The sequence below is a fragment of the Grampus griseus genome, assembly GCF_964374135.1.
Source record: "Grampus griseus genome assembly, chromosome: X".
NCBI classification, from domain to species: Eukaryota; Metazoa; Chordata; class Mammalia; order Artiodactyla; family Delphinidae; genus Grampus; species Grampus griseus.
In genome coordinates, this window is record NC_138999.1 from 61,443,258 (window position 1) to 61,468,994 (window position 25,737).

The window sequence follows — 25,737 nt, forward strand, 5'->3', positions numbered from 1 at the left end:
CCAACTAAACATGCCGCAATGAAGATCCTGCGTGCCGTAACTAAGACCCAGAGCAGCCAAAATGAATAAATAAATAAATAATAAATATTTTTTAAAAGTTTGGTTTAAAAAAATAGGGTGCTCAAAATAGGGCAGGTATCTCTATTATTGCTTATCTTATTTCTTGCTCAAATAAGGATACTCTATATAAAGCTTAGAGTAAAACAGCACTTTGTGCCCCTGAAACTTTGGTGTACCCCTATTATTTAAACTCATATTGGCAGTTACAGATTACTACTGGCCAAAGTATTCAAATTACACAAAACTGTATTTATGTAGCCAAGTATAAACGACTTCCAAATGTGTTGGATTTATGTCCAAGTTTAGAACACAGCCAATTTGCAGAATGCCTGACATTAAACTAACTTGATTAAATTGTCCAGTCTCACTGTTTTCCAACAATGGTTTCTAAACTACTTTATTCATGTAGCTCAAAAAGCAATGATGACTGTATTTTGGGGGGTGAGGACAGGGTATAAGTGGGTGGTTGTTTTGTTTTTTGTTTGTTTTTGCTAAAGTCAGAATATCATTTCCAAGATTTATTAAAAAAAAAGACATACAAAGTCAGGAGGTAAATTCAAGTACCTCTGATGATTAAGGCAAGTATACAGGACTTGCTATTCTGCTTTCTATATTTATTAAAAGTCAAGTCTGAGTGATAGCAATATCCAGGTCTTCTAACTCTTTAACATGTGCCCTCAACTACTAGTCTCTAGAAGATAACTCTGTCTCCTCCCTATTAGGGAAGACTTCCATTTGGACACAGGGTCAGCACAGTCATTAACTGAAAGAGGAAGACATAATAACAATCTGCTAAAAAGCTCTTTCCCCAGTGCATTACCTGTTCTGCATTCCCACTAAATACCCCATCAAGGATAAAGTATGTCCAGAACAATGGCCATTCACACTCAATGTTTTCAAATAACTTCAGCTCAGCTGGTTCATAGTACAGACGATTGGGATCCTGGTAAAAACACAATAAACAAAGTCTGTCTTATCACTCCAAGGTCAGACTATATCTTTAGTTCAGAGGTATTACAACACAGCCTTTCACCACTGATAGTTTGTTTCAGAGAAGGCAGAGCACATACACACTCCCCTCCTTTAGCAAGTACTTTTGTCATGTGATTCTAACTAGCAGAACTGGTATAATAATGATACTACAGGCAGGTGTATGAGGAAGTGAGACTAATTTGTAATAAGCCTGAGTTTGGTTTTGTACTTGTTAAGTTTGAGGTAGCAGCAGAACATACAAATAGAAATGTTCAGAAGGACAGCAAGAGATGAGGGTTTGGGAATCGTCCTTATAGAGGTGACACACGAATCACAAATTATGGATGTAGTACCTATATATAATGAACAAGCAGCCCAAGAACAGAATCTTGGTAAACCCTCAATTTGGTGAGGGAGGACAGAAAGAGGAGAAAAATTAAGATGGTGTAGAGTTGTGGAAGTTAAAATAGGAAAAGAATTTCAAGAAAATGTAGGGGTAGGTAATAGTGATGTACTACAGAGAAGTCAAGGAGAATAAGGACTGAGAAAAGGCTACTGGATTGCTTACTTAGGAGATTATGATGATATTTCAGAGCACAATTTTAATAGATTGGTAGGGGCAGAAGTCAAAAGGCTTAAAGAATAAAATGGAAGACAGGAAGTAAACCAGAAGAGTTTGAGCTCGGTAATTTAAAAAAATATATAATGGCTCTCAACCAGCAAACCTGAGCCTTAAACTATATTTACATTGTCAATGAAAGTGGTTACCAACCATTCATTCCCTTTTAATAATACTAAATTTTCTCCATTGATATTTCCAAGGAGAACTTTTGACAAGTGGAACGAAAGGAAGTTAACTTTTCAAGATCAAGTACTGTTTAGAACTAACGAACTGCAAAAGGTGGAAGGGATCCAAAAGGATCTACTGACAGAAAGATTTTTCCCTTTGTAATAATTAAATATTTGGGGGGGAATATTTTGAGACTATGTAAATAATCTGTTTCTGCCGAAATTTTCATCCACTGACTTAAGCATCCATCAGTAGCTCTTTCCTGAAACTAACCAACTTCAAGAGGTGGAAGGACTACACCTTCCTCTATTTTATTTAATCCAGAAGGGCTCACAAGCAAAACCTGGCAACTAATCCTAACAAAGGTAGCAAACATTAGTTATTGTTATCCTATTTAGTGATTATTTGAAGTACCATTAATGAGGTAAGTATTTTCTCTGAATGAGGTATTTTCTCTGAATGAGGCTGCTGTAGTGACCATCCTACCTTGGACTCATTTTGGGGAAAACAAACCTACCTCTTTAGGAGTTTTATATCCATCTCGTAGAAAGCGACAGCAACCATAACGACCCTGGGAATGCAGAGGAAACAAGCCAGAAGAATGAACATTGGTACAGCAATATAATTAATCAGAAATGTATCCTTTGCAAGAGCTACATGTGCCAACCTATCATCAATAGAGACATGATACTTAAAAAATAATTTTAAAAAACCCTGATATCAGTCCAGCAGCAGAAAGTGATTTCAGCAATGTGATTTCAAGCGAGGGCTAAGTTGCAGGCTCTTCCCTAAAGCAGTGTTTTTATTTTATCTTCTCCATGGCTTTCCACAATAGGATAAGTCTGTGACAGCCCAATTACTAATCTATGCGGTCCTGCTCACACAATTCATAAGAGACCACAGTTTTTTTAAAAAAGAAAACACAGTTTAAAAATTTTGAGATAATCTGAGACTTATAGAAGAGTTCCCAAAACAGTACAGAGTCCCTGTATATCCTTCAACCACTGTCCCCTAATATTAACATCTTAAATAACCACAGAAAATTTACCAAAACCAAAAAATTAACCTTGGTACAACACTATTAACCAAAGTATAGAACTTATTTGGATTTCATCAGTTTTTCCACTGATGCTTTTTTTCTGTTCCAGTATCCAATTTAGGATACCACTGCATTTAGCTGGCATGTCTCCTTAGTCTCTTCTAATCTGTGATGGTTCCTCAGTCCTTCCCTGTTTTTCATCATCTTGACATTTTTGCAGAGTGTTTGTCAGTTACTTTGTAGAATGCCTCTCGATTTGGTTTTGTCTGATGTTTTCTCATGATTAGATTGAGGTACCGCATTCCTGGGAAGGACATCACGGAGGTGCTTTGTGCTTCTCAGTGCACCATATCAGGGCGTACATGATGTCAGTACATCTTATTACTGGTGATGTTAACCCTGATCACTTGGTTAAATCACCAACATAGGTCATATTCAAGACTCACAAAGATACTAATTTAGCCTTAAAATTAGAGCTGAAAGAAAAGAAAGGCACATACGGACATACCTGAAGCTTAGTGATGATTTCCTGTTTTGTGAGCTCCACCAACTGATTATCCTCTACTGCAAAGGCTGGGAAGGAAATAACTGAAAGTAGACTAGCATCAACCTCTTTGGATGTTGAAGCCCGGGGGAGTATCGAATTAAGGATAGACTAAAAGAAAGGAAGTCAAATGTGGCACATTAGTAAATAACTCAGCATTATAAAGTTATTAGCTTTAGTTTCAAAAGATGTATGTTGAAGAGGATCATTCAGTTGAAAATCTAAAAATGATTTAATAGTGAAAGCTTAGAAGACTACTTCTGTAAATCATCCCTTGTCTTAATCCTGCTCTCAGTGCCTCCTAATCCTGATTCTTAAGCAGCTGCTAATGGATAAAGAATACTCTAACATCATTATCCCACTCATAATGCTGTTGCTCCATTAGCAACTATCTAAGCATAAAGATAAAATGTAGCTGCTGGGAAGCAAGATGTGGAAGGCTTAGCTCCTATATCCCTGAAATTTATCTTTTCCATGGAAAATTTTGCATTTTTAAAATTAGAAGGTAAGACTGTATTCACTAGAACACCATGGGTATCTAATCAAGGTTTGAAGAAGACAAGAAAGGCCATCTTGTCAATGACAAGAACCTTACTCTTTCAATACAGAGAGTAATCCTAAACAAAACTGAAGATATGCATTTACCACTTAAACAGTCTAATCTCTAAACATCTAACCCGAGGGCCAACCAGGGACAAGAGAAAGTTTCAGAGCCACTATCAAGAAGAACACTCAAAATCGATCACCTCTTGTTCTCTTGGGATATTTAGAAAAGGAGATACTCAGGAGCAGAGCCCATATACCCTTGATACAATAATAGTGGAGAATTCCATATACTGTGATAGGATCACTTTATAACCTTGGGTGAGAGAACAGCACTATGATCTCTGTTATAGCTCATGCTGTATCAGGCTTATCTCTATAGGATGCTTAACAAGACATTTTTGGTACATGGTAATAAATCAGATTATGTACTCTCATTCAGTTCTGCTTATTCTAAAGCTCATGCCAAATTTGAGTCTGAGTAAAAATACATTTTTCTATAACGTTGTCCATTATTCTCTTACCTGGCAGTGTTGCACTTCATCAGCTAGGACATGGATAACTGACTGGGGACCACCTTTCACACCAAACAGGTCCAGTTCATCTAATGCCTCCAGGGCTGCCTTTGAGGAACAAAGAAGGAAAGTACAACTTCAGCATTACAAATGCGTATATTTCTTCTCCCTCTACCCCTGGTATCATATCAATGAACATGATATCATTTTAAATATGTTCAGCAGAACAGAAAATACAATAACATTCTTTATTCCGCCTCTGAGGGTTTTTCTGGTCTCCCATATTGTCCCAGAGACACTTGAGATGGAGGCTGCATTCATACTTTCATGATTAAAAACCCTCAACAAATTTGGTATAGAAGGAACATACCTCAACATAATAAAGGCCATATACAACAAACCCACAGCTAACATTCTACTCAGTGGTGAAAAATTGGAAGTTTTCCTGCAAGATTAAAGCAAGACAAGGGTGCTCACTCTCACCACTCTTATTCAACGTAGTACTGGAAGTCCTAGCTAAAGCAATTGGGAAAGACAAAGAAATAAAAGGCATCCAAATCAGAAATGAAGAAGTAAAATTGTCATTATTTGAAGATGATATGATCTCATATATAGAAAACCCTAAAGACTCAACCAAAAAACTGTTGGAACTAATCAACAAATTCAGTAAAGTTACAGGATATAAAATCGACATACAGAAATCAGTTGTGTTTTCTGTACACTAACAACAAAACATCTAAAAAAGAAATAAAGAAAACTATTCCATTCACAACAGCATCAAAAGCAATAAAATACTTAAGAATAAATTTAACCAAAGAGGTGAAAGATCTGTACAATGAACACTACAATACTTTGATGACAGAAATTTAAGACAAAAACAAATGGAAAGATAGCCCCATGCTCATGGATCAGAAGATTAATATTGTTAAAATGTCTACACTACCCAAAGTCATCTATAGATACAACGCAATCCGTATAAAAATTCCAATGGCATTTTTCACAGAAATAAAAAAAATCCTAAAATTTGTATGGAATCACAAAAGACCCTAAACAGACAAAGCTATTGAGAAAGAAAAATAAAGCTGAAGGCATCACACTTCCTGATTTCAAACTATACTACAAAGGTATAGTAATTAAAATAGTATGATACAGGCATAAAAGTAGACACATAGACCAATGAAACAGAATAGAGAGCCCAGAAATAAACCCCTGCATTTACAGTCAATTAATATTTGATAAAGGAGCCAGGAACACTCAATGGGAAAATGATATCGTCTCTTCAACAAACAGTTTTGGGAAAACTGGATAATCACATACAGAACAATAAAATTGGACCCCTATCTTACACCACACACAAAAATTAACTCAAGATGGATTAAACATTAAGACTGGATATCACAAAACTCTTCCTTCACATTGGTCTTGACAATGATTTTTTAGATGACACCAAAGGTATAAGCACAAAAGCAAAAATCAATAAGGGGGACTACATCAAACTAAAAAGTTTCTGCGTAGAGAAGGGACTTGAGGACACAGGGAGGGGGAAGGGTAAGCTGGGACAAAATGAGAGAGTGGCATGGACTTATATATACTACCAAATGTAAAACAGACAGCTAGTGGGAAGCAGCCGCATAACACAGGGAGATCATCTCAGTGCTTTGTGACCACCTAGAGGGGTGGGATAGGGAGGCTGGGAGGGAGGGAGATGCAAGAGGGAAGGGATATGGCAACATATGTATATGTATAACTGATTCACTTTGTTATAGAGCAGAAACTAACACACCATTGTAAAGCAATTATACTCCAATAAAGATGTTTATAAATAAATAAATAAATAGAAAGCTTCTACACAACAAAAGAAATAATCAAAAAGATGAAAAAGCAACCTAGAGAATGGGAGAAAATATTTGCAAACCACATATATAATGAGAAGTTTATATCCCAAATATATAAAGAACATACACAATTAATAATTCAATTAAAAAATGGACAAAGGAAATGAATAGACATTTTTTACAAAGAGAACATACAAATGACCAACAGGTACATGAAAAGATGCTCAAAATCACTAATCAACAGGGAAATGCAAGTCAAAACCACAATGCAATATCACCGCACATCTGTCAGAATGGTTATCATAAAAAAGATAAGTATGGGTGAGGACATGGATAAAAGCAAACCTTGCACACTGTTGGGGGGAACGCAAGTTGGTTCAGCCACTATGGAAAATAATAAGTATGGAGGTTACTCAAAAAATTAAATTAGAACAACCATATGATCCAGCAATTTCACTTCTGGGTATATATCCAAAGGAAATAAAAACAGGATATCAAAGAAATATATGCACTCCTATGTTTACTGCAGCATCATTCACAATGTACGGAAACAATCTAAGTGTCTGTCAACAGATGAATGGATAAAGAAGATGTGGGGTATGTGTGTGCATACCTGCATCTGTGTGTGTATGTATGTGTGCGTGTGTGTGTGTTTGTATGTGTGTATAATGGAATATCATTCAGCCATAAGAAACAAGGAGGAGACTGGTTCAAGATGGTAGAGTAGAAGAACGTGCGCTCACTCCCTCTTGTGAGAGCACCAGAATCACAACTAACTGCTGAACAATCATCGACAGGAAGACACTGGAACTCACCAAAAAAGATACCCCACATCCAAAGACAAAGGAGAAGCCACAGTGAGATGGTAGGAGGGGCGCAATCACAATAAAATCAAATCCCATAATTGCTGGGTGGGTGACTCACAAACTGGAGAACACTTATACCACAGAAGTCCACCCACTGGAGTGAAGGTTCTGAGCCACATGTCAGGCTTCCCATCCTGGAGGTCTGGCAACAGGAGGAGGAATTCCTAGAGAATCAGACTTTGAAGGCTAGTGGGATTTGATTGCAGGACTTTGACAGAACTGGAGGAAATAGAGACTCCACTCTTGGAGGGCACACACAAAGTAGTGTGTGTATTAGAACCCAGGGGAAGGAGCAGTGACCCCATAGGAGACTGAACCAGACATACCTGCTAGTGTTGGAAGGTCTCCTGCAGAGGCGGGAGCGGGGGTGGGGGGCTGTGGCTCACTCCGGGGAGGACACTGGCAGCAGAAGTTCTGGGAAGTACTCCTTGGCATGAGCCCTCCCAGAGTCTGCCATTAGCCCGACCAAAAAGCCAGGTAGGCTCCAGTGTTGGGTCGCCTCAGGCCAAACAACAAACAGGGAGGGAACGTAGCACCACCCATCAGCAGAAAAGCTGATTAAAGTTTTACTGAGCTCTGCCCTCCAGAGCAACACCCAGCTCTACCAATCACCAGTCTCTCCAATCAGGAAGCCTGCACAAGCCTCTTAGATAGCCTCATCCACCAGAGGGCAGACAGCAGAAGCAAGAAGAACTATAATCCTGCAGCCTGTGGAACAAAAACCACGTTCACAGAAAGACAGACAAAATGAAAAGGCAGAGGATTTTGTACCAGATGAAGGAACAAGATAACACCCCAGAAAAACAACTAAATGAAGTGGAGATAGGCAACCTTCCAGAAAATGAATTCAGAATAATGATAGTGAAGATGATCCAAGACCCTGGAAAAAGAATGGAGGCAAAGATCGAGAAGATGCAAGAAATGTTTAACAAACACCTGGTAGAAATAAAGAACAAACACCTTGAAGAATTAAAGAACAAACAAACAGAGACAAACAATACAGTAACTGAAATGAAAAATACACTAAAAGGAATCAGCAGAGTACCTGAGGCAGAAAAACAGGTAAGTGACCTGGAAGACAGAATGGTGGAATTCACTGCTGCAGAACAGAATAAAGAAAAAAGAATGAAAAGAAACGAAGACAGCCTAAGAGACCTCGGGGACAACATTAAACACAACAATATTCACATGATAGGGGTCCCAGAAGGAGAAGAGAGAGAGAAAGGACCCAAGAAAATATTTGAAGAGAGTATAGTTGAAAACTTCCCTAACATGGGAAGGGAAATAGCCACACAAGTCCAGGAAGCACAGAGAGTCCCATACAGGATAAACCCAAAGAGAAACACACCGCGACACACAGTAAACAAAGTGACAAAAATTAAAAAGAAAAACTACTGAAAACAACAAGGGAAAAACTACAAAAAAAATACAAGGGAACTCCCATAAGGTTAACAGCTGATTTCTCAGCAGAAACATTACAAGCCAGAAAGGAGTGGCATGATAAATTTAAAGTGATGAAAGGGAAGAACCTACAACCAAGATTACTCTACCTGGCAAGGATCACATTCAGTTTTGAAGGAGAAATCAAAAGCTTTACAAACAAGCAAAAGCTAAGAGAATTCAGCACCACCAAACCAGCTACACAACAAATTCTAAAGGAACTTCTCCAAGTGGGAAACACAAGAGAAGAAAAGGACCCATAGAAACAAACCCATAACAATTAAGAAAATGGTAATAGGAACATACATATCGATAATTACCTTAAATGTGAATGGATTAAATGCTCCAACCAAAAGACACAGGCTTGCTGAATGGATACAAAGACAAGACCCATATATATGTTGTCTACAAGAGACCCACTTCAGACCTACGGACACATACAGATTGAAAGTGAGGGGATGGAAAAAGATATTCCATACAAAAAGAAACCAAAAGGAAGATGGAGTAGCAATACTCATATCAGATAAAATAGACTTTAAAATAATGAATGTTACAAGAGACAAGGAAGGACACTACACAATGTTCAAGGGATCAATCCAAGAAGAAGATATAACAATTGTGAATATATATGCACCCAACATAGGAGCACTTCAATACATAAGGCAACTGCTAACAGCTATAAAAGAGGAAATCAATACTAACACAGTAATAGTGGGGGACTTTAACACCTCACTTACACCAATGGACAGATTATCCAAACAGAAAATTAATAAGGAAACACAAGCTTTAAATGACACAATAGACCAGAGGTACTTAATTGATATTTATAGGACTTTCCATCCAAAAACTGCAGATTACACTTTCTTCTCAAGTGCACATGGAACATTCTCCAGGATAGATCACATCTTGGGTCACAAATCAAGCCTCAGTAAATTTAAGAAAATTGAAACCATATCAAGCATCTTTTCTGAACACAACACTATGAGATTAGAAATCAACTACAGGGGAAAAAACGTAAAAAACACAAACACAGGGAGGCTAAACAATACATTACTAAATAACCAAGAGATCACTGAAAAACTCAAAGAGGAAATAAAAAAAAAACTAGAGACAAATTACAATGAAAACACGACGATCCAAAACCTATGGGGTGTACCAAAAGCAGTTCTAAGAGGGAAGTTGATAGCTATACAAGCCTACCACAAGAAACAAGAAACAACTCAAATAAAAAATCTAACCTTACACCTAAAGGAACTAGAGAAAGAAGAACAAACAAAGCCCCAAGTTAGGAGAAGGAAAGAAATCATTAAGATCAGAGCAGAAATAAATGAAACAGAAACAATGAAAACAATAGCAAGGATCAATAAAACTAAAAGCTGGTTCTTTGAGACGATAAACAAAACTGATAAACCATTAGCCAAACTCATCAAGAAAAAGAGGGAGAGGCCTCAAATCCATAAAAGTAGAAATGAAAAAGAAGTTACAACAGACACCGCAGAAATACAAAGCATCCTAAGAGACTATTACAAGCAACTCTATGCCAATAAAATGGACAACTTGGAAGAAATGGACAAATTCATAGAAAGGTACAACCTTCAAAGACTGAACAAGGAAGAAATAGAAAATATGAACAGACAAGTCACAAGTAATGAAATTGTGATTAAAAATCTTCCAACAAACAAAAGTCCAGGATGAGAAGGCTTCACAGGTGAATTCTATCAAACATTTAGAGAAGAGCTAACACCCATGTTTCTGAAACTCTTCCAAAAAATTGCAGAGGAAGTAACACTCCCAAACTCATTCTATGAGGCCACCATCACCCTGATACCAAAACCAGACAAAGATACTACAAAAACAGAAAATTATAAACCAATATCACTGATGAATATAGATGCAAAAATCCTCAACAAAATACTAGCAAACAGAATCCAACAACACAATAAAAGGATCATACACCATGATCAAGTGGAGTTTATCCCAGGGATGCAAGGATTCTTCAATATATGAAAACACCATATTAACAAGTTGAAGAATAAAAATCATACGATCATCTAAACTGATGCAGAAAAAGCTTTTGACAAAATTCAACACCCGTTTATGATAAAAACTCTCCAGAAAGTGGGCATAAAGGGAACCTACCTCAACTTAATTAAGGACATATACGACAAACCCACAGCAAACATCATTCTCAATGGTGAAAAAGTGAAAGCATTTCCTCTAAGACAGGAACAAGACAAGGATGACCACTCTCACCATTCTTATTCAACATAGTTGTGGAAGTCCTAGCCACGGCAGTCAGAGAAGAAAAAGAAATAAAAGGAATACAAATTGGAAAAGAAGAAGTAAAACTGTCACTGTTTGCAGATGACATGGTACTATACATAGAGAAACCTAAAGATGCCACCAGAAAACTACTAGATGTAATCAATGAATTTGGTAAAGTTGCAGGATACAAAATTAATGCACAGAAATCTCTGGCATTCCTATATGCTAATGATGAAAAATCTGAAAGAGAAATTAAGGAAACACTCCCATTTACCACTGCAACAAAAAGAATAAAATACCTAGGAAGAAACCAACCTAGGGAGACAAAAGATCTCTATGCAGAAAACTATAAGACACTGATGAAAGAAATTAAACATGATACAAATAGATGGAGAGATACACCATGTTTTTTGATTGGAGGAATCAATATTGTGAAAATGACTATATTACCAAAGCAATCTACAGATTCAATGCAATCCCTCTCAAATTACCAATGGCATTTTTTACAGAACTAGAACAAAAAATCTTAAAATTTGTATGGAGACCCAAAAGACCCAGAATAGCCAAAGCAGTCTTGAGGGAAAAAAACGAAGCTGGAGGAATCAGACTCCCTGACTTCAGACTATACTAGAAAACTACAGTAACGAAGACAATATGGCACTGGCCAAAAACAGAAACACAGATCAATGGAACAAGAAAAAAAGCCCAGAGATAAACCCACCCACCTATGGTCAACTAATCTATGGCAAAGGAGGCAAGAATATACAATGGAGAAAAGACAGTCTCTTCAATAAGTGGTGCTGGTAAAACTGGACAGCTACATGTAAAAGAATGAAATTAGAACACTCCCTAACACCATACACAAAAATAAATTCAAATGGATTAGATACCTAAATGTAAGACTAGACACTATAAAACTCTTAGAGGAACACATAGGAAGAACACTCTTTGACCTAAATCACAGCAAGGTCTTTTTTGACCCACCTCCTAGAGTAATGGAAATAAAAACAAAAATAAACAAATGGGACCTAATGAAACTTCAAAGCTTTTGCGCAGCAAAGGAAACCATAAACAAGACGAAAAGACAACCCTCAAAATGGGAGAAAATATTTGCAAATGAAACAACGGACAAAGGATTAATCTTCAAATATATAAACAGCTCATGCAGCTCAATATTACACAAACAAACAACTGAATCCAAAAATGGGCAGAAGACCTAAATAGACATTTCTCCAAAGAAGATATACAGATGGCCAAGAAGCACATGAAAAGCTGCTCAACATCACTAATTATTAGAGGAATGCAAATCAACCCTACAATGAGGTATCACCTCACACCAGTTAGAATGGGCATCATCAGAAAATCTGCAAACAACAAATGCTGGAGAGGGTGTGGTGAAACGGGAACCCTCTTGCACTGCTGGTGGGAATATAAATTGATACAGCCACTATGGAGAACAGTATGGAGGTTTCTTAAAAAACTAAAAATAGAATTACCATATGATCCAGCAATCCCACTACTGGGCATATACCCAGAGAAACCATAATTCAAAAAGACACATGCTCCCCAATGTTCACTGCGGCACTATTTACAATAGTCAGGTCATGGAAGCAACCTAAATGCCCATCGACAGATGAATGGATAAAGAAGTTGTGGTACATATATACAATGGAATATTACTCAGCCATAAAAAGGAATGAAATTGGGTCATTTGTAGAGACGTGGATGGATCTAGAGACTGTCATTCAGAGTGATGTATGTCAGAAAGAGAAAAACAATTTTTTTTATTAACACATATATGTGGAATCTAGAAAAATGGTACAGATGAACCAGTCTGCGGGGCAGAAATAGAGACACAGATGTAGAGAAGAAAAGTATGGACACCAAGGGGGGAAAGTGGTGGGGGGTGGTGTGGTGGTGTGATGAATTGGGAGATTGGGATTGACATATATTCACTAATATGTATAAAATGGATAACTAATAAGCACCTGCGGTATAAAAAAATAAATAAAATTCAAAAAGAATAAAGAAAAAAAGAAAGAAGGAAAACCTACCATTTGCAAAAATATGGATGTACCTTGGGGGCATTATGCTAAGTGCGATAAGCAGGTAGAGGAAGACAAATATTGTATTATATAACTTATATGTGGAACCTAAAAAAGTCAAACTCATAAAAACAGAGTAGAATAAGTTATTTTCTAAGCACTAATTCCCTGAAGTAAGGATATAAACAATTTTTAGGACATAATGCTAAATTCCCTTTCATGCAAGTTGTACCAATATAACTATCACCAGCAGTGTATGATACAACCTTCTTTAATGCAAACCAGGTATTATTTTAGAAATTTTCCCTAATTTGATAGAAAAATGGTGATTCTGTTGCATTAATTTGCTAATAAGGTTGAATATTCTTTCATGTATTTATTAGTTATTTGTAGTTCCTCAATTGTGAGGCAGAACTGACTTAGTCTTTGGGATAGCAGGTAGTTCTGGAAAGCTTCCCTGGAGAAATGTCTAAACTGAGACCTAATGGGTTAAACAGATATCATCCAGGCACAAAATACTTATCAACTACGAGGCGGAAAAAAAGCAAATTTACAGCAGAGAAATATGGCAGATACCACCTTAATGAAGCCATCAAACTTAACATGAAGAGTAATGGGACAAATCCACATCTTGTACTTCCTGATTATGTCCTGAGGACACATCTTACCTCTGTGGTATTCTTTCCAAAAATGCATAGCTTGAAACAAATCATGAGGAAATATCACACAAAATCAAATTGAAGGACGTTCTATAAAACAATCTTTAAAAATGCCAAGGTCATAAAAGGTGAGTAAAGTCTAAAGTATTATCAGGTTAAGGAAGCCCAAAGAGACATTACAACTAAACATAACATGTTATCCTGGATTGGATCCTGGATCATAAGGGTTTTCTTGTTTGTTTTTGTGTTTTGCTATAAATGATATTATTGGGACAATTAAAGAAATTTGAATGGGGTCTTTGGATTAAGTTGTAGTATAATGCCAGTGTTCATTTCCTGATTTTGATGATTGTACCATGGTTATGGGACAGTCTTTGAGGAAATTCACTCTGAACTATTTAGGAGACATGAGGCATCATGTCTGCAATTTACTCTCAACTGGTTCAAAAACAATAATGTGTATGTGTAAATAGAAAGAGAAAGCAGGGACTTCGCTGGTGGTGCAGTGGATAGGAGTCTGCCTGCCAATGCAGGGGGCTCGGGTTCGATCCCTGGTCCGGGAGGATCCCACATGCCACGGAGCAACTGAGCCCGTGCTCCACAACTACTGAGCCTGCGCTCTAGAGCCCGTGTGCCACAACTACTGAGCCCACACGTCACAACTACTGAAGCCTGCGTGCCTGGATCCCGTGCTCCGCAGCAAGAGAAGCCGCCACAAGGAGAAGCCCACGCACCACAACGAAGAGTAGCCCCCGCTTGCCGCAACTAGAGAAAGGCCACGCACAGCAACAAAGACCTAATGCAGCCCAAAATAAATAATTAATAAATAAATAAAGTGTATATCCCTTAACCCAATGTTTTCACTTTTAGGAATCTATCCTACAAAACTATTTGTGCAAGTTCACCAGGATATATGTACAAGGATCCACACTAAAGCATTATCATCAACAAAGTAATTATTAAATATTGAAAAGAATGAATTAGATTACCTGTATGAAAGAGGATGTTTGGTTATGTTGTTCAGTGAAATGTGAGATTGTTGAATTTAAAAATTCAGGTTACATAGAGGTAAATAGAGTAGGGTTTAGTTTTTAAAAATAAGCTCAATATCTGTATCACTTTGGTAATTAAAATACATAAAAAAGAAAATGGTTACCTAGGGAATATATATTTTGTAGGGACAAAGTTCTATATTAATTAATTCAACCACATTAATTATATAGTTTAAATTTTCTATGAACTTATTTTTGGTTTATTTTATCTGTCATAGCCTAGCAGTGGCTTTTGTTAAATTGTCCCTTTATAACTGTTTCTATTTTGCCTTGTATTTCTAATACATTTTGCTCTGTATTAATTGAAACTACATTCCAGGCCAGACTTTCTCATTGTAGGCTGTGCCTTCTATCTGGACCCTCTTTGTCCTCTTTTGTTCCATGTAATACTTTTTGCTTTGAATTCTACTTCATTTGAATTTACGTAGTCACCCGTACTCTTTTTTGCTTATTTTGGCCACACTTTGTCCATCCTTCTGTTTTTAATCTTTCTGTAGCAATTTGTCGTCTTAGAGCTCTTAGAGGTGGTATAGGTATAGACTGGATTTCCTTTCTTCGTTGTTTAAATCACTCTGTGCCTTTGCCTTTAGGTAGGGGAAACAAATCAAGCCATGTGTATTTATCATTATAATGAATATGTTTGATCCTATTCCTACTATCCTATTTTATGCCTTCTTGCTGTTTCCATAGATGAAAGCTGAAATTAAGGCAGTAGCAGTGGGAAGGAAGAGATGAAGGCAAGTGGAACACAATAATGATGATGAAGATAACAATATAGGGGATGCAGGAGAGTGAGGGGGGTGGAGGATTGAGAGATGGTTCCCTGATATCAAGCTTTGTCAACTAGTGTTTGGAAGGAAAAAAAGCCTCCTTTTGTTTGCTTTTGTAGTGATAGAGATGATGAGTTTAGTTTAAGATATGTTTTCTAAGGTCTTTATATGATATGTAAATAGAGATATGCTACAAAAGCAGTTGTACATAAAAATCTGGAACTTATGAAAGAAGTCTTCACCTATATGTCCATAGTTATACTGGAGACTCTGAATACTGCCTATGGTTTAAAAGACCAATTAATTTGATGATGGTCCACATTCATGTTAAGGCTTTATCTATGGCAAAGGTGTACCAGAATTCCTTATCCCACACTTGGTAAAAACAAAGCAAGGAAAATTACCTTTGCCATTCCAACTGAACTGGCATTCAATTCTGAGATTCCTTGGTTGGTCTTATCTCCACGTTCCCATATCCCGAAGTCCTGGCATAAAATAACCAACACACCATTATCAAATCATCACTACTAAACACTTACTAGATATACAAACCTTGAATAAAAGGCACAAGTATTAGCTAACTCGCCATACATACGCTTGCCCACAATGCTTATTAAGGAGAGGCCAATGAGTTGGGTTCCCCCTGTAGCTATTCTCCCAGTAGTTTTAAATTCTACTGGGGCCTCCAAGAAGTTAGAAGATATCTTGACAGTTGATCAGGACTAAGAACTGTACCTTAGTTCATCTAAAGAGGTGCCTCTCAAAATTTTTCATCAAAGCAGACACCTAGGGGGTCTAGGAGACAGAGCCTAAACATCATCCAAATATTTTATCATAAACATCCAGTCTAATTTTACTCTCTATTGGCACTGACAATGTACCATGCACTTACCTATGCACTTTACACTATTACAGTTTCTTCCTTAATCTTTACATTTTATAGATGATGAAACTGAGGTACAAAGAGAGGTCAAGTGACTCACCCAAGGTCACATAGCTAATGAATAACAGAGCTAGGATTAGAGTCTAAGTGCTCCAAAGCCTACATTCTTAACCATAGTTCTATACGGCCCCTCGATAATACAAAGATAACATTTAAAATTACTTTTTAAAAACCTTTCATTTCCAAATAACTTTAGATTTACAGAGAAGTTGCAAAAATAGCAGTGAGTTCCCATACACCTTTCACTCAGCTTCCCCTAATGTTAATACCTGACATAACCACAGTACAATTGTCAAAGTGAAGAAATTTATATTAGTAAAATACTAGTAACCAAATTATGGACTTTACTAGGATTTCACCGTTTTTTCCCCCACTAATAGCCTTTTTTTTAAAGATTTTTTTTGATGTGGACCATTTTTAAAGTCTTTATTGAATTTGCTACAATATTGCTTCTGTTTTATGTTTTGGTTTTTTGGCCGCAAGGCACGTGGGATCTTAGCGCCCCGACCAGGGATCGAACCCGCACCCCCTGCATTGGAAGGTGAGGTCTTAACCACTGGACTGCCATGGCAGTCCGACCTTTCTATGCATTCCAGGATCCAATCCAGAATACCATGCTGCATTTGTCATGCCTCCTTAAGTCTCTTCCAATCAGTTAGTTTCTCAAGCCTTATCTTTCATGACCTTGACACTTCCTGAAGATTAGTGGTCATGTATTTTATAGATTTCCCTCAGTTTGGGTTTGCTTGATGTCTTCTCTTGATTAGATTGAGGTTATGCATTTTTGGCAAGAATACTAGAATACTACAAACATTATGCTCCTTCTTAGCACATCGTATCAGAGGTATACGATGTTGATGTCATTACTGGTGATGTTAACCTTAATGACTTGGTTAAGGTGGTGTCTGCAGAGTTTCTCCATTCTACTGTTACTATTTTTCTATTATACTATTGTATTACTATACTACTTACAAGCATACCTCAGAGATATTGTGGGTTCAGTTCCAGACCACAGCAATAAAGTGAATACTGCAATAAAGCAAGTCACATGATTTTTTTGCTTTCCCAGTGCATATAAAAGTTATGTTTACACTATACTATAGTCTATTAAGTGTGCAATAGTATCATGTCTAAAAAACAATGCACATACCTTAATTTAAAAATACCTTGTTGCTAAAAAATGCTAACCATTATCTGAGACTTCAGCAAGTCATAATCTCTTTGCTGGCAGAGGGTTTGACACACTGCAAGAATTACCAGAATGTGACACAGAGACATGAAATGAGCAAATGCTGTTGGAAAAATCGCACCAATAGACTTGCTTGACATAGGGTTATCACAAACCTTCAATTTGTAAAAAAACACAATTAACTGTGAAGTGCAATAGAGCGAAGGAAGCACAGTGAAATGAGGTGTGCCTGTAATTAATAATTATCTTCAGAGAGATACTTTACGATTGTGCAAATATCTTGTTTCTCCTCAAACATCCACCCACTAATTTAGCATCCATCAGTGAATTGTGCCGGTGACAGTTATTACAGTGGTGATTTCAATGGTGATTTTCTAGTTCCTTCATTACCTCTACACTCATTAACTGCAATTCTTCTCTAAGGAAGAGTTATCCTTTCTCCCTCATTTATTTACTCAGCTATTTATTTACATCAGTATGAACTTATAGATATTTAGGTTATTCTCTGGGTTGTAATAAAATGTTATCATTATTTATTTTGCTCAAATTGTTCCAGCTCTGGCCACTGGGAGTTCTTCTAGGTTGGCTCCTGTGCCCTTTTGACATGCTCCATTTTTCTGAACACTTCCTCACTTTTTGTCACTATAAGATACCCAAATACAGTCTCATCTCGTATTTTCCCTGCCCCAGCCCTGGAATCAACCAATTCTACAAGGAATCCTGGTTTCTTTTATTAGAGAATGATAGTTACATTCAAGACTTGGACGCTGGTCCCCATTGCCACTGTGGTGTCAGGCTTCTAGGCCCTCTCATTGAACAGAACTTGGAAATACCCATGTGCACACATGCATGTGCGTGCACACACATGCACACACACCTATATTTATTTTGGTATTTACCTTAAATTACTTTTAATATCAAATCTTTGAGTCAAAAGATGGAGCTTCAGTAAGGTAAGCCATATTTATCCCATGGTGAGTCTCATCTGCCCCTAAACCCAGCTCTACACTAGTCTGTGCAGCAAAGATTAGAGTATGAGAAGGCACAAATATCATTAATTCTACTGCTGCAACCCTTGGCTGCAACAGAGAGGTCAGAGAACACTGGCTTTTACCCTGGATCACAGCAGGCCTATGGCATCAGAAAACAAAGCAATCCATCAACAAATAATGTCTGTCTGCATCAGATATGTCTATGTTAGAATTATCCTTCTGGTAAATATGGATTGACAGGTTGCAGATTTATCCTCACATCTGTAACAACTAAAAAACAGCTAACCAAACTAAAACAACTAAACAGCTAAAAAAAAACTGGACTACTTATGACACAGCCATTTTCAATACAATGAACATCATGCAATGAAGAACAGCAAACCCTGAGAGAGATGTTAAATATATTATGACAATAAAAACCTACCTCATATGTAGTCATAAGAAAGAGTAACTATTTTTGTATAGTAAGCACTGAATCAATGTCTACAGATGATATTAAATACATGACTAAATTTTACTTCTAAGTAGCTAACTGACCCATAATACTCCTTAGCCATCTTGCTCCCATTAACCACAAACATTAAAATAAGACCACAATTTAGCCCCAGATTGCCCAATACATACCATGAAGTATTACAGAGTTTGAAAGGAATGAAAGAATTGCACCTTGACCCTCCTGCCTCTGTAAATCCCTTGGGGAAAGGCAAACAGAGGACGACAGAGCTTAGTAAAGAGGCTGAAGGCAATTTCTGCCAGAAGCGTTATAGATTGGTTCACTATGAGGGGAGCATTAAGAGAAGGATTAGGTTGTCCAGTATTTTAAGAACATCACATGTTTATAATTAATTCCAAAATGAGTACTTACAGCAGTTTTATATGCAGCTTCGATGTAAAACACAAGGTTCTGTATGAAATTAACTTCATCTAGGCTGTGGACGATATGAAGTCCTGAGGAAAAAGAGAATAAAGATATAGAGCTAGTCAATTATCACTACAGGCTTTACAGGCAGCCACAGTGACTAACTGACCCCCCTATACCAAATAATCCCACTCCCGCTTAGGAATAATGGGAGACACTTTGATTCCTAAAGCATAAAAATAACACCACAAATCAGTCCTAGGCTACTCTTCAACTAAGTAAGATACCACCATATTTTAACATGAAAGAATTTTAATTGTTATTTGTAGGCTTTAATGGAAAGTATCCGACTCCTAATTCTACAGGTAACTAATTTGTGCTGTGTTTAAATATACAAACCTAGGCATCTGGAAAAAGAAAGACAAATATTTCAAAGAAGACTTGGAGGGAGTCTAAATACTAAGAAGTAGATAAAGATTATGATTTTAAGAACTCAAAACCATATTTTGGGGAGTAAAAATGATAATTATTCTAAATATAAGCTATATAAAGATAGGGCTTATAAATAAAATGTTTTGCATGAATCATACATTCAATTTTCAAAACAACCCTAAGAGGTGGGTACCTCTGTTTTCTGCCTGAGGCTTAGAGAAGTTAAACATTTGCCTCAAGTCATGTAACTAATAAATAGTGGAACCAGGATTCAATTGACTATCAACTTCTGTTTCACTTCAGAGACTGAGTTCCCAACCAAGATGCTATACTGCTTCCAAATATGCACAATATGATCCATTTTTGTTTAAAAACTAACTTCTTTCCCCTCCCCTGCCATCAAGGGAAATACCAACAATTACACAGTGAAAGTTTTTCCCCCACCCAGAATCACATCACTCCCACCCTGCCAAATCTCCTCTCTGGGAGAAACCAGTCTTACCAGTTTCCTCCGTATCCTTTCAGAGATACATTATGCATATACAAAAATTATACAAAGAGTAGTATACTATGCTGCACCTTGCCTTTTTCATATATAACTTCGAGAAAAGTTTAAATATACCTGCCTCATTTTTTTAATGGCTACATAGCATTCCACTGAATGGCTATTCATGTAACCTGTTCCCTATTGAAAGACATTTAGGTTGTATCTAATCTTTTATCACTACAATCAATGCTGCAATGAATATCTGTGTATTTACATCTTTGTGTACATGCACCAGTATATCAAGGTAAATTCTTAACTGCTGAGTCACAGATTTATGCATTTTCCCCAACATTTTATTTTGAATATTTTCAGACAAAAAAATAAAAGAATTTTACATGGCACCTGTAGATTTTACACACCATCTGGACTCAACCACTAACATTTTACTGTACTTTTTAATCACATATATATCCATGCAACAGTCCACCTTATTTTTTGATACATTTCAAAGTAAGCTTCAAATATGGGTACACTTCTCTCTAAATACTTCACCACATGTACAATTAAATGTTGATGATCATCACCAAGTTATTCTGCAAAGAAGTTCCACAGTTTACATACCAACTAGCGCTGCCTGCCTTTTTCCAACACATTTTGTAAACACAGGCTTTAATAAAAGTTTCTGATCTTTACCATTCTAATGGATGAGAAATAGAATTTCCTTGCACTTTAATTTGTAGCTTTTTTATTTTGAGTAAGGTTGTCTTTTCTTATGTTTATAAGCCAACTCTATTTCTTTTCCTATGAACTGTTTGTTTTTTCATGTCCTTCACCAATTTCTATTGAATTGCTGGTCCTTCTGTTATTAATATATTAATAAATATTAAGGAAATTAGAATTTTGCCCATCATATGTTACAAGTATTTTTCCTAGCTTGTTTGAACTTTGATTTTGTTTACAGTATATTTTTCTTCTCAGAAGCTTTTATTAAAAAGCTTTATCCCATGAATGTTTCTAGTACTTTCCGTTTCTTTTTTTGCATTTAAATCTTTGATCTATTGACAAATATGTTAAATCACAGAACTCTAACTTTAAAATTAAAAAGGACTATATGATTCAGATCATCAGATTGCAAACTCCTCCTGATCCGTGCCTCTGTCAAAACAGCAACCACAGCACAGGGCAGCATCAGCAGCAAAGGGTCTTTCTTGTAGCAGTAATGACCTACCTTAATTTCTTGGATAGAGAGGAAAAAAGAAAAGAGAGGTAGTAATATTGGATATCAGCTTCATAGCTTTATCTTGTCACCTTTGTGTGCCAAGGTGCTTGAACAGAGATTGAGAGAAGGCAGTAGGTGTGAAACTGGTTTTGTCCATCTCTTAGGCTTGTGTCACAGCTAACTAGTCACTATACCATATAAATGCCATATGTCTACCATTTGTCCCTTTGCTCATGATATTCTGTTTACATGGCTTTCTCTACATCTTGAAATCCTAACTGTTCTTTCAAGGCCAAGCTCAAATGCTATCTCCTCTTATGATGCTCTCATTGATTCCCCTCTTTGGTGCTTCACAGAATTTTATTTTTCTTACTCTTATGAACTTATTTTTTACTTGTACCATAGATAAATCTTTACCTGAATTTGAAGGAATTTTATTTACATTTGTAAGTCCCCAAAAGTATCTCACATAGCCCCTAAAAGTATCTCACATACTAATGTGAGTGGTATTAAACAATATTGAATAGTAGATGTTCAATAATTACTTATTGAATGATCTTAAACAACCCTGTCAACCACAGGAGAGGGACCTGTCTCTTGAAGCAAAGCCATACATGTAGGACCTGTGGTTCCTGTCCCTTCTATGGAGCCAAGGTGTTGCTTGTAGAACAGAGGATGCGGAGGTGAGACACACAGGTTAAATGAAGTAGGCTTGGGTAAGGCTAAAGATGGCAGTGCTGTATAAAGCATACTAAAATATGTAGGGCTCGAGAAATGAGGCTGACTCAGTGTTCTACTCCACACACTGACTTGCACTCACCTAAAATTTAGCCTTTCTCTCCCTTATTTTTAAAAACAATATTGAGATATAACTCACATACCATGCAATTCACCCATTTCAAGTACATAATTCAATGGTTTTTAGGGTATGCAGAGTTCTGCAACCATCACCACAGTCAATTTTAGAACATTTTCATCACTCCCCAAAGAAACCCTGTATCTGTAGCATCACTCCCCATTTCCCTTCAACACTTGTCCCATCGTTCCCCTACCCCACCTCTTGCCGAGCAATTACTAATCTTCTTTATGTCTCTATAGATTTGCCTTAATAGATATTCATATAAATGCAATCATACAATATGTGACATATTATGTCTGGGTTCTTTCACTTAGCATGTTTTCAAGGTTCATCCATGTTGTAGCACATATCAGTACTTCATTTCTTTTTATTGCTAAAAAATATTCCATTGTACAGATATATCACATTTTATTTATCCAATGAGTAGTTAGTTGAGGGACATTTAGGTTGCTTCCATTTTTTTGGCTATTATAAACAATGCTGCTATGAACATTCATGTATGTGCACAAGCTTTTGAGTGAACATGTTTTCATTTCTCTTGAGTATATACCTAAGAGTGAAACTGCTAGATCATATGGTAACTCTGTTTAACCTTGTAAGAACTGCCAGACTGTTTTACAAAGTGGCTGTACTATTTTACATTCCCATCAGCAGTGTATGAAGCTTCCAATTTCTCCATATCCTCAGAAACACTTGTTATTTTCTGTTTTTTTGATTATAGCCATCCCAGAGGGTGTGACATGGTATCTCATTATGGTTTGCATCTGCATTTCCCTAGTGACTTATGATGTTTAGCATTTTTTCATGTACTTAATGGCCACGTGAATATCTTTGGAGAAATGTCAATTCATATTCTTGGCCCATTTCAAATTAGGTTATCTTTTTATTATTGAGTTGTGAGAGTTCTTTATATACTCTAGATACAAATTTCTTATCAGATATATGATTTACAAATATTTTCTATCATATTGTGGGCTGTTTTTTTTTACTTTCTTACAGGGGCCCTTTGAAGCACAAAAGTTGAAAAACAGAAGTTTATCTTAAGTTGATAAATTCCAATTTATTTTTTCTTTAGTTGCTTATGCTTTTGGTGTCATATCTAATAGGGCCTTGTCTAACCCAACGTCAGGAAGGTTTACTCCTATATGTTCCTCTAAGTGTTTGTTATAAACTCGAATTTGTTCCCCCCAAATTCACATGTTGAAGCCCTAACCCCCAATGTGACTGTATTTGGAGATAAGGCCTTTAAAGAGGCAATTCATTTTAAATGAGGTCATAAGGGTGGGGTCCTTATACAATAGGGAATGGTATCCTTATTACAAGAGACATCAGGAATGCACACACACAGAGAAAAGGCCATATGAAGACAGGCGAGAGGGTTCATCTGAAACCAGCCCTGCTGACACCTTGATCTTGGACTTCTACCCTCCAGAACTTTGACAAAACAAATTTCTGCTGTTTAAGCCACCCATTCTGCAGTATTCTGTTATAGAAGACTCAGAGGATTGAGATCTTTTTACAGTTTTCCTTCTTACATTAAAGACTATGATTCATTTTGAGTTAGTTTTTGTCTATGTTGGAGGAAAAAGTCTGATTTCATTCTTTTGCATGTGGATATCTGGTTTTCCCAGCATAATTTGTTGACAAGACCATTCTTTCCCCATTGAATTATCTTGGCACCCTTGTCAAAAATCAACTAACCATAATGTGATGGTTTATTTCTTGACTCTCAATTCTATTCTGTTATTCTATATGTTTATCCTTATGCCAGCATCACAGTATTTGCAAGTTAAGTTTTGAAATCAGAAAGTGTGAGTCCTCCAACTTTGTTCTTTTTCTAAGTTGTTTGGGCCATTCTGGGTCCTTTGGATTTTCATATACATTTTAGGAACAGCTTGTCAATTTCTGCAAAGAAGACAGCTGGGATTTTCACAGAAATTGCAATGAATCTATAGATCAGTTTGGGAAATGTTGCTATCTTAACAGTAAGTCTTCTGATCCATGAACACAGGATGTCTTTCTAATTTAACATTTCTGATTCTCTCATTTGTTCCTGTGGATTTGAGTTACCATTTGGTATCATTTCCTTAATTCAATATAGCTTTGCTCCCACCCACGTCCTTAGTTCTGATATTATCAATTTACATTTTTATATGCTATAAGTCCAACAATACAAGTATATTGTTTTATATAATTGATTTTTAGGTCAGTTAAGAAAGAAGAAATATGCAATTATATCATATTTTATAATTATTTTTACCAGTGATCTCTTTGTGTGTGTGTATTCCAATTACTGTCTGCAGTCCTCTGATTTTAGTATAAAGAACTTCTTTTAGTATTTCTTGTAAGGTAGGTCTATTAGCAACAAATTCTCTCACTGTTTGTTTATCTGGGAATGTCTTCATCTCAATTTGTTTTTGAGAGAGAGTTTTGCTGGATATAAGATTCTTGGTTGACAGGTCCTTTTCTCAGCCCTTTGAATATATCATTCCACTGCCTTCTGGGCTCCACTTTTTTTCTGATGAGAAGACAGTTGATAATCTTATTTGGATTCCCTTATACATAACAAGTAATTTTGCTCATAGTGCTTTCAAGATGTTTGTTTTTGGCTTTTAACATTTTTTCTATGATGTTTCTGGGTATGAATCTCTGTTTATCCTACCTGGAGATCTTTGAGCTTCTTAGATATGTAGATTAATATTTTTCATCAAATTTGGGATGTTTTTAGCCATTATTTCTTTAAAAATATTTTCTGGTCCTTACTCTCCTCTGGTACTCTTATTACACAAGTTGGTGTCCTACATTTCTCTGGGGTTTTATTCATTTTTCTTTATTATTTTTTCTTATTCTTCAGACTGCATAATCTCTGTTGATCTATCTTCAAGTATGCTGATCTTCTCCTCTGCCAGCTCAAATCTATGAGTCTCCCTAGTGAATCTTTCATTTTCAACTTTCCATTTGCTTCATTTTTATCTCTTTAGTGATATTCTCTATTTGACGAAATACAATCATCATATATTCCTTTACTTCTTTAAGCATGGTGTCCTTTAGCTTTCTGGACACTTTTATAGTAACTGCTTTGAAGTCTTTGTTTCCTAAGTTCAACATATGCTTCCTCTCAAAGGCAGCTTCTGTTACCTGCTTTTTTTCTTGTGTTGGCTCAGGCTTTCGTGTGTCTTTGCACGTCTCATAAATTTTTGCTGAAAACTGGATATTATAGATAATATGTTGTAGTAATCTATAGATACTGATACCCTCCCCTACGGGACTTGTTTTTTGTTTACCTGTTTATTTGTTTAGTGACTTGGATTATTTTGGTGAAATTTATTTTCCCCATAGTATGCAGCCTCTGAAGTTGTTCT

At 36.5% G+C, this 25,737-nt stretch overlaps 1 protein-coding gene across 4 annotated transcripts in view; it reads right to left on the reverse strand.

Annotated features, from left to right (window-relative positions):
- Nucleotides 1-25,737, reverse strand: part of PHKA1 (phosphorylase kinase regulatory subunit alpha 1) — a 130,984-nt gene that overhangs the window by 92,561 nt on the left and 12,686 nt on the right. For 3 of the 4 annotated variants that reach the window (XM_082681285.1, XM_082681283.1, XM_082681282.1), the window contains exons 5-10: nucleotides 19,385-19,467; nucleotides 15,800-15,880; nucleotides 4,473-4,571; nucleotides 3,370-3,516; nucleotides 2,340-2,393; nucleotides 881-1,003 (exon numbers count right to left, since the gene is read on the reverse strand). In XM_082681285.1, coding sequence (XP_082537411.1) covers nucleotides 881-1,003; nucleotides 2,340-2,393; nucleotides 3,370-3,516; nucleotides 4,473-4,571; nucleotides 15,800-15,880; nucleotides 19,385-19,467 — 587 coding nt within the window. The remainder of the gene's footprint in view (nucleotides 1-880; nucleotides 1,004-2,339; nucleotides 2,394-3,369; nucleotides 3,517-4,472; nucleotides 4,572-15,799; nucleotides 15,881-19,384; nucleotides 19,468-25,737) is intronic. The other variant, XM_082681284.1, reaches the window with a different exon arrangement.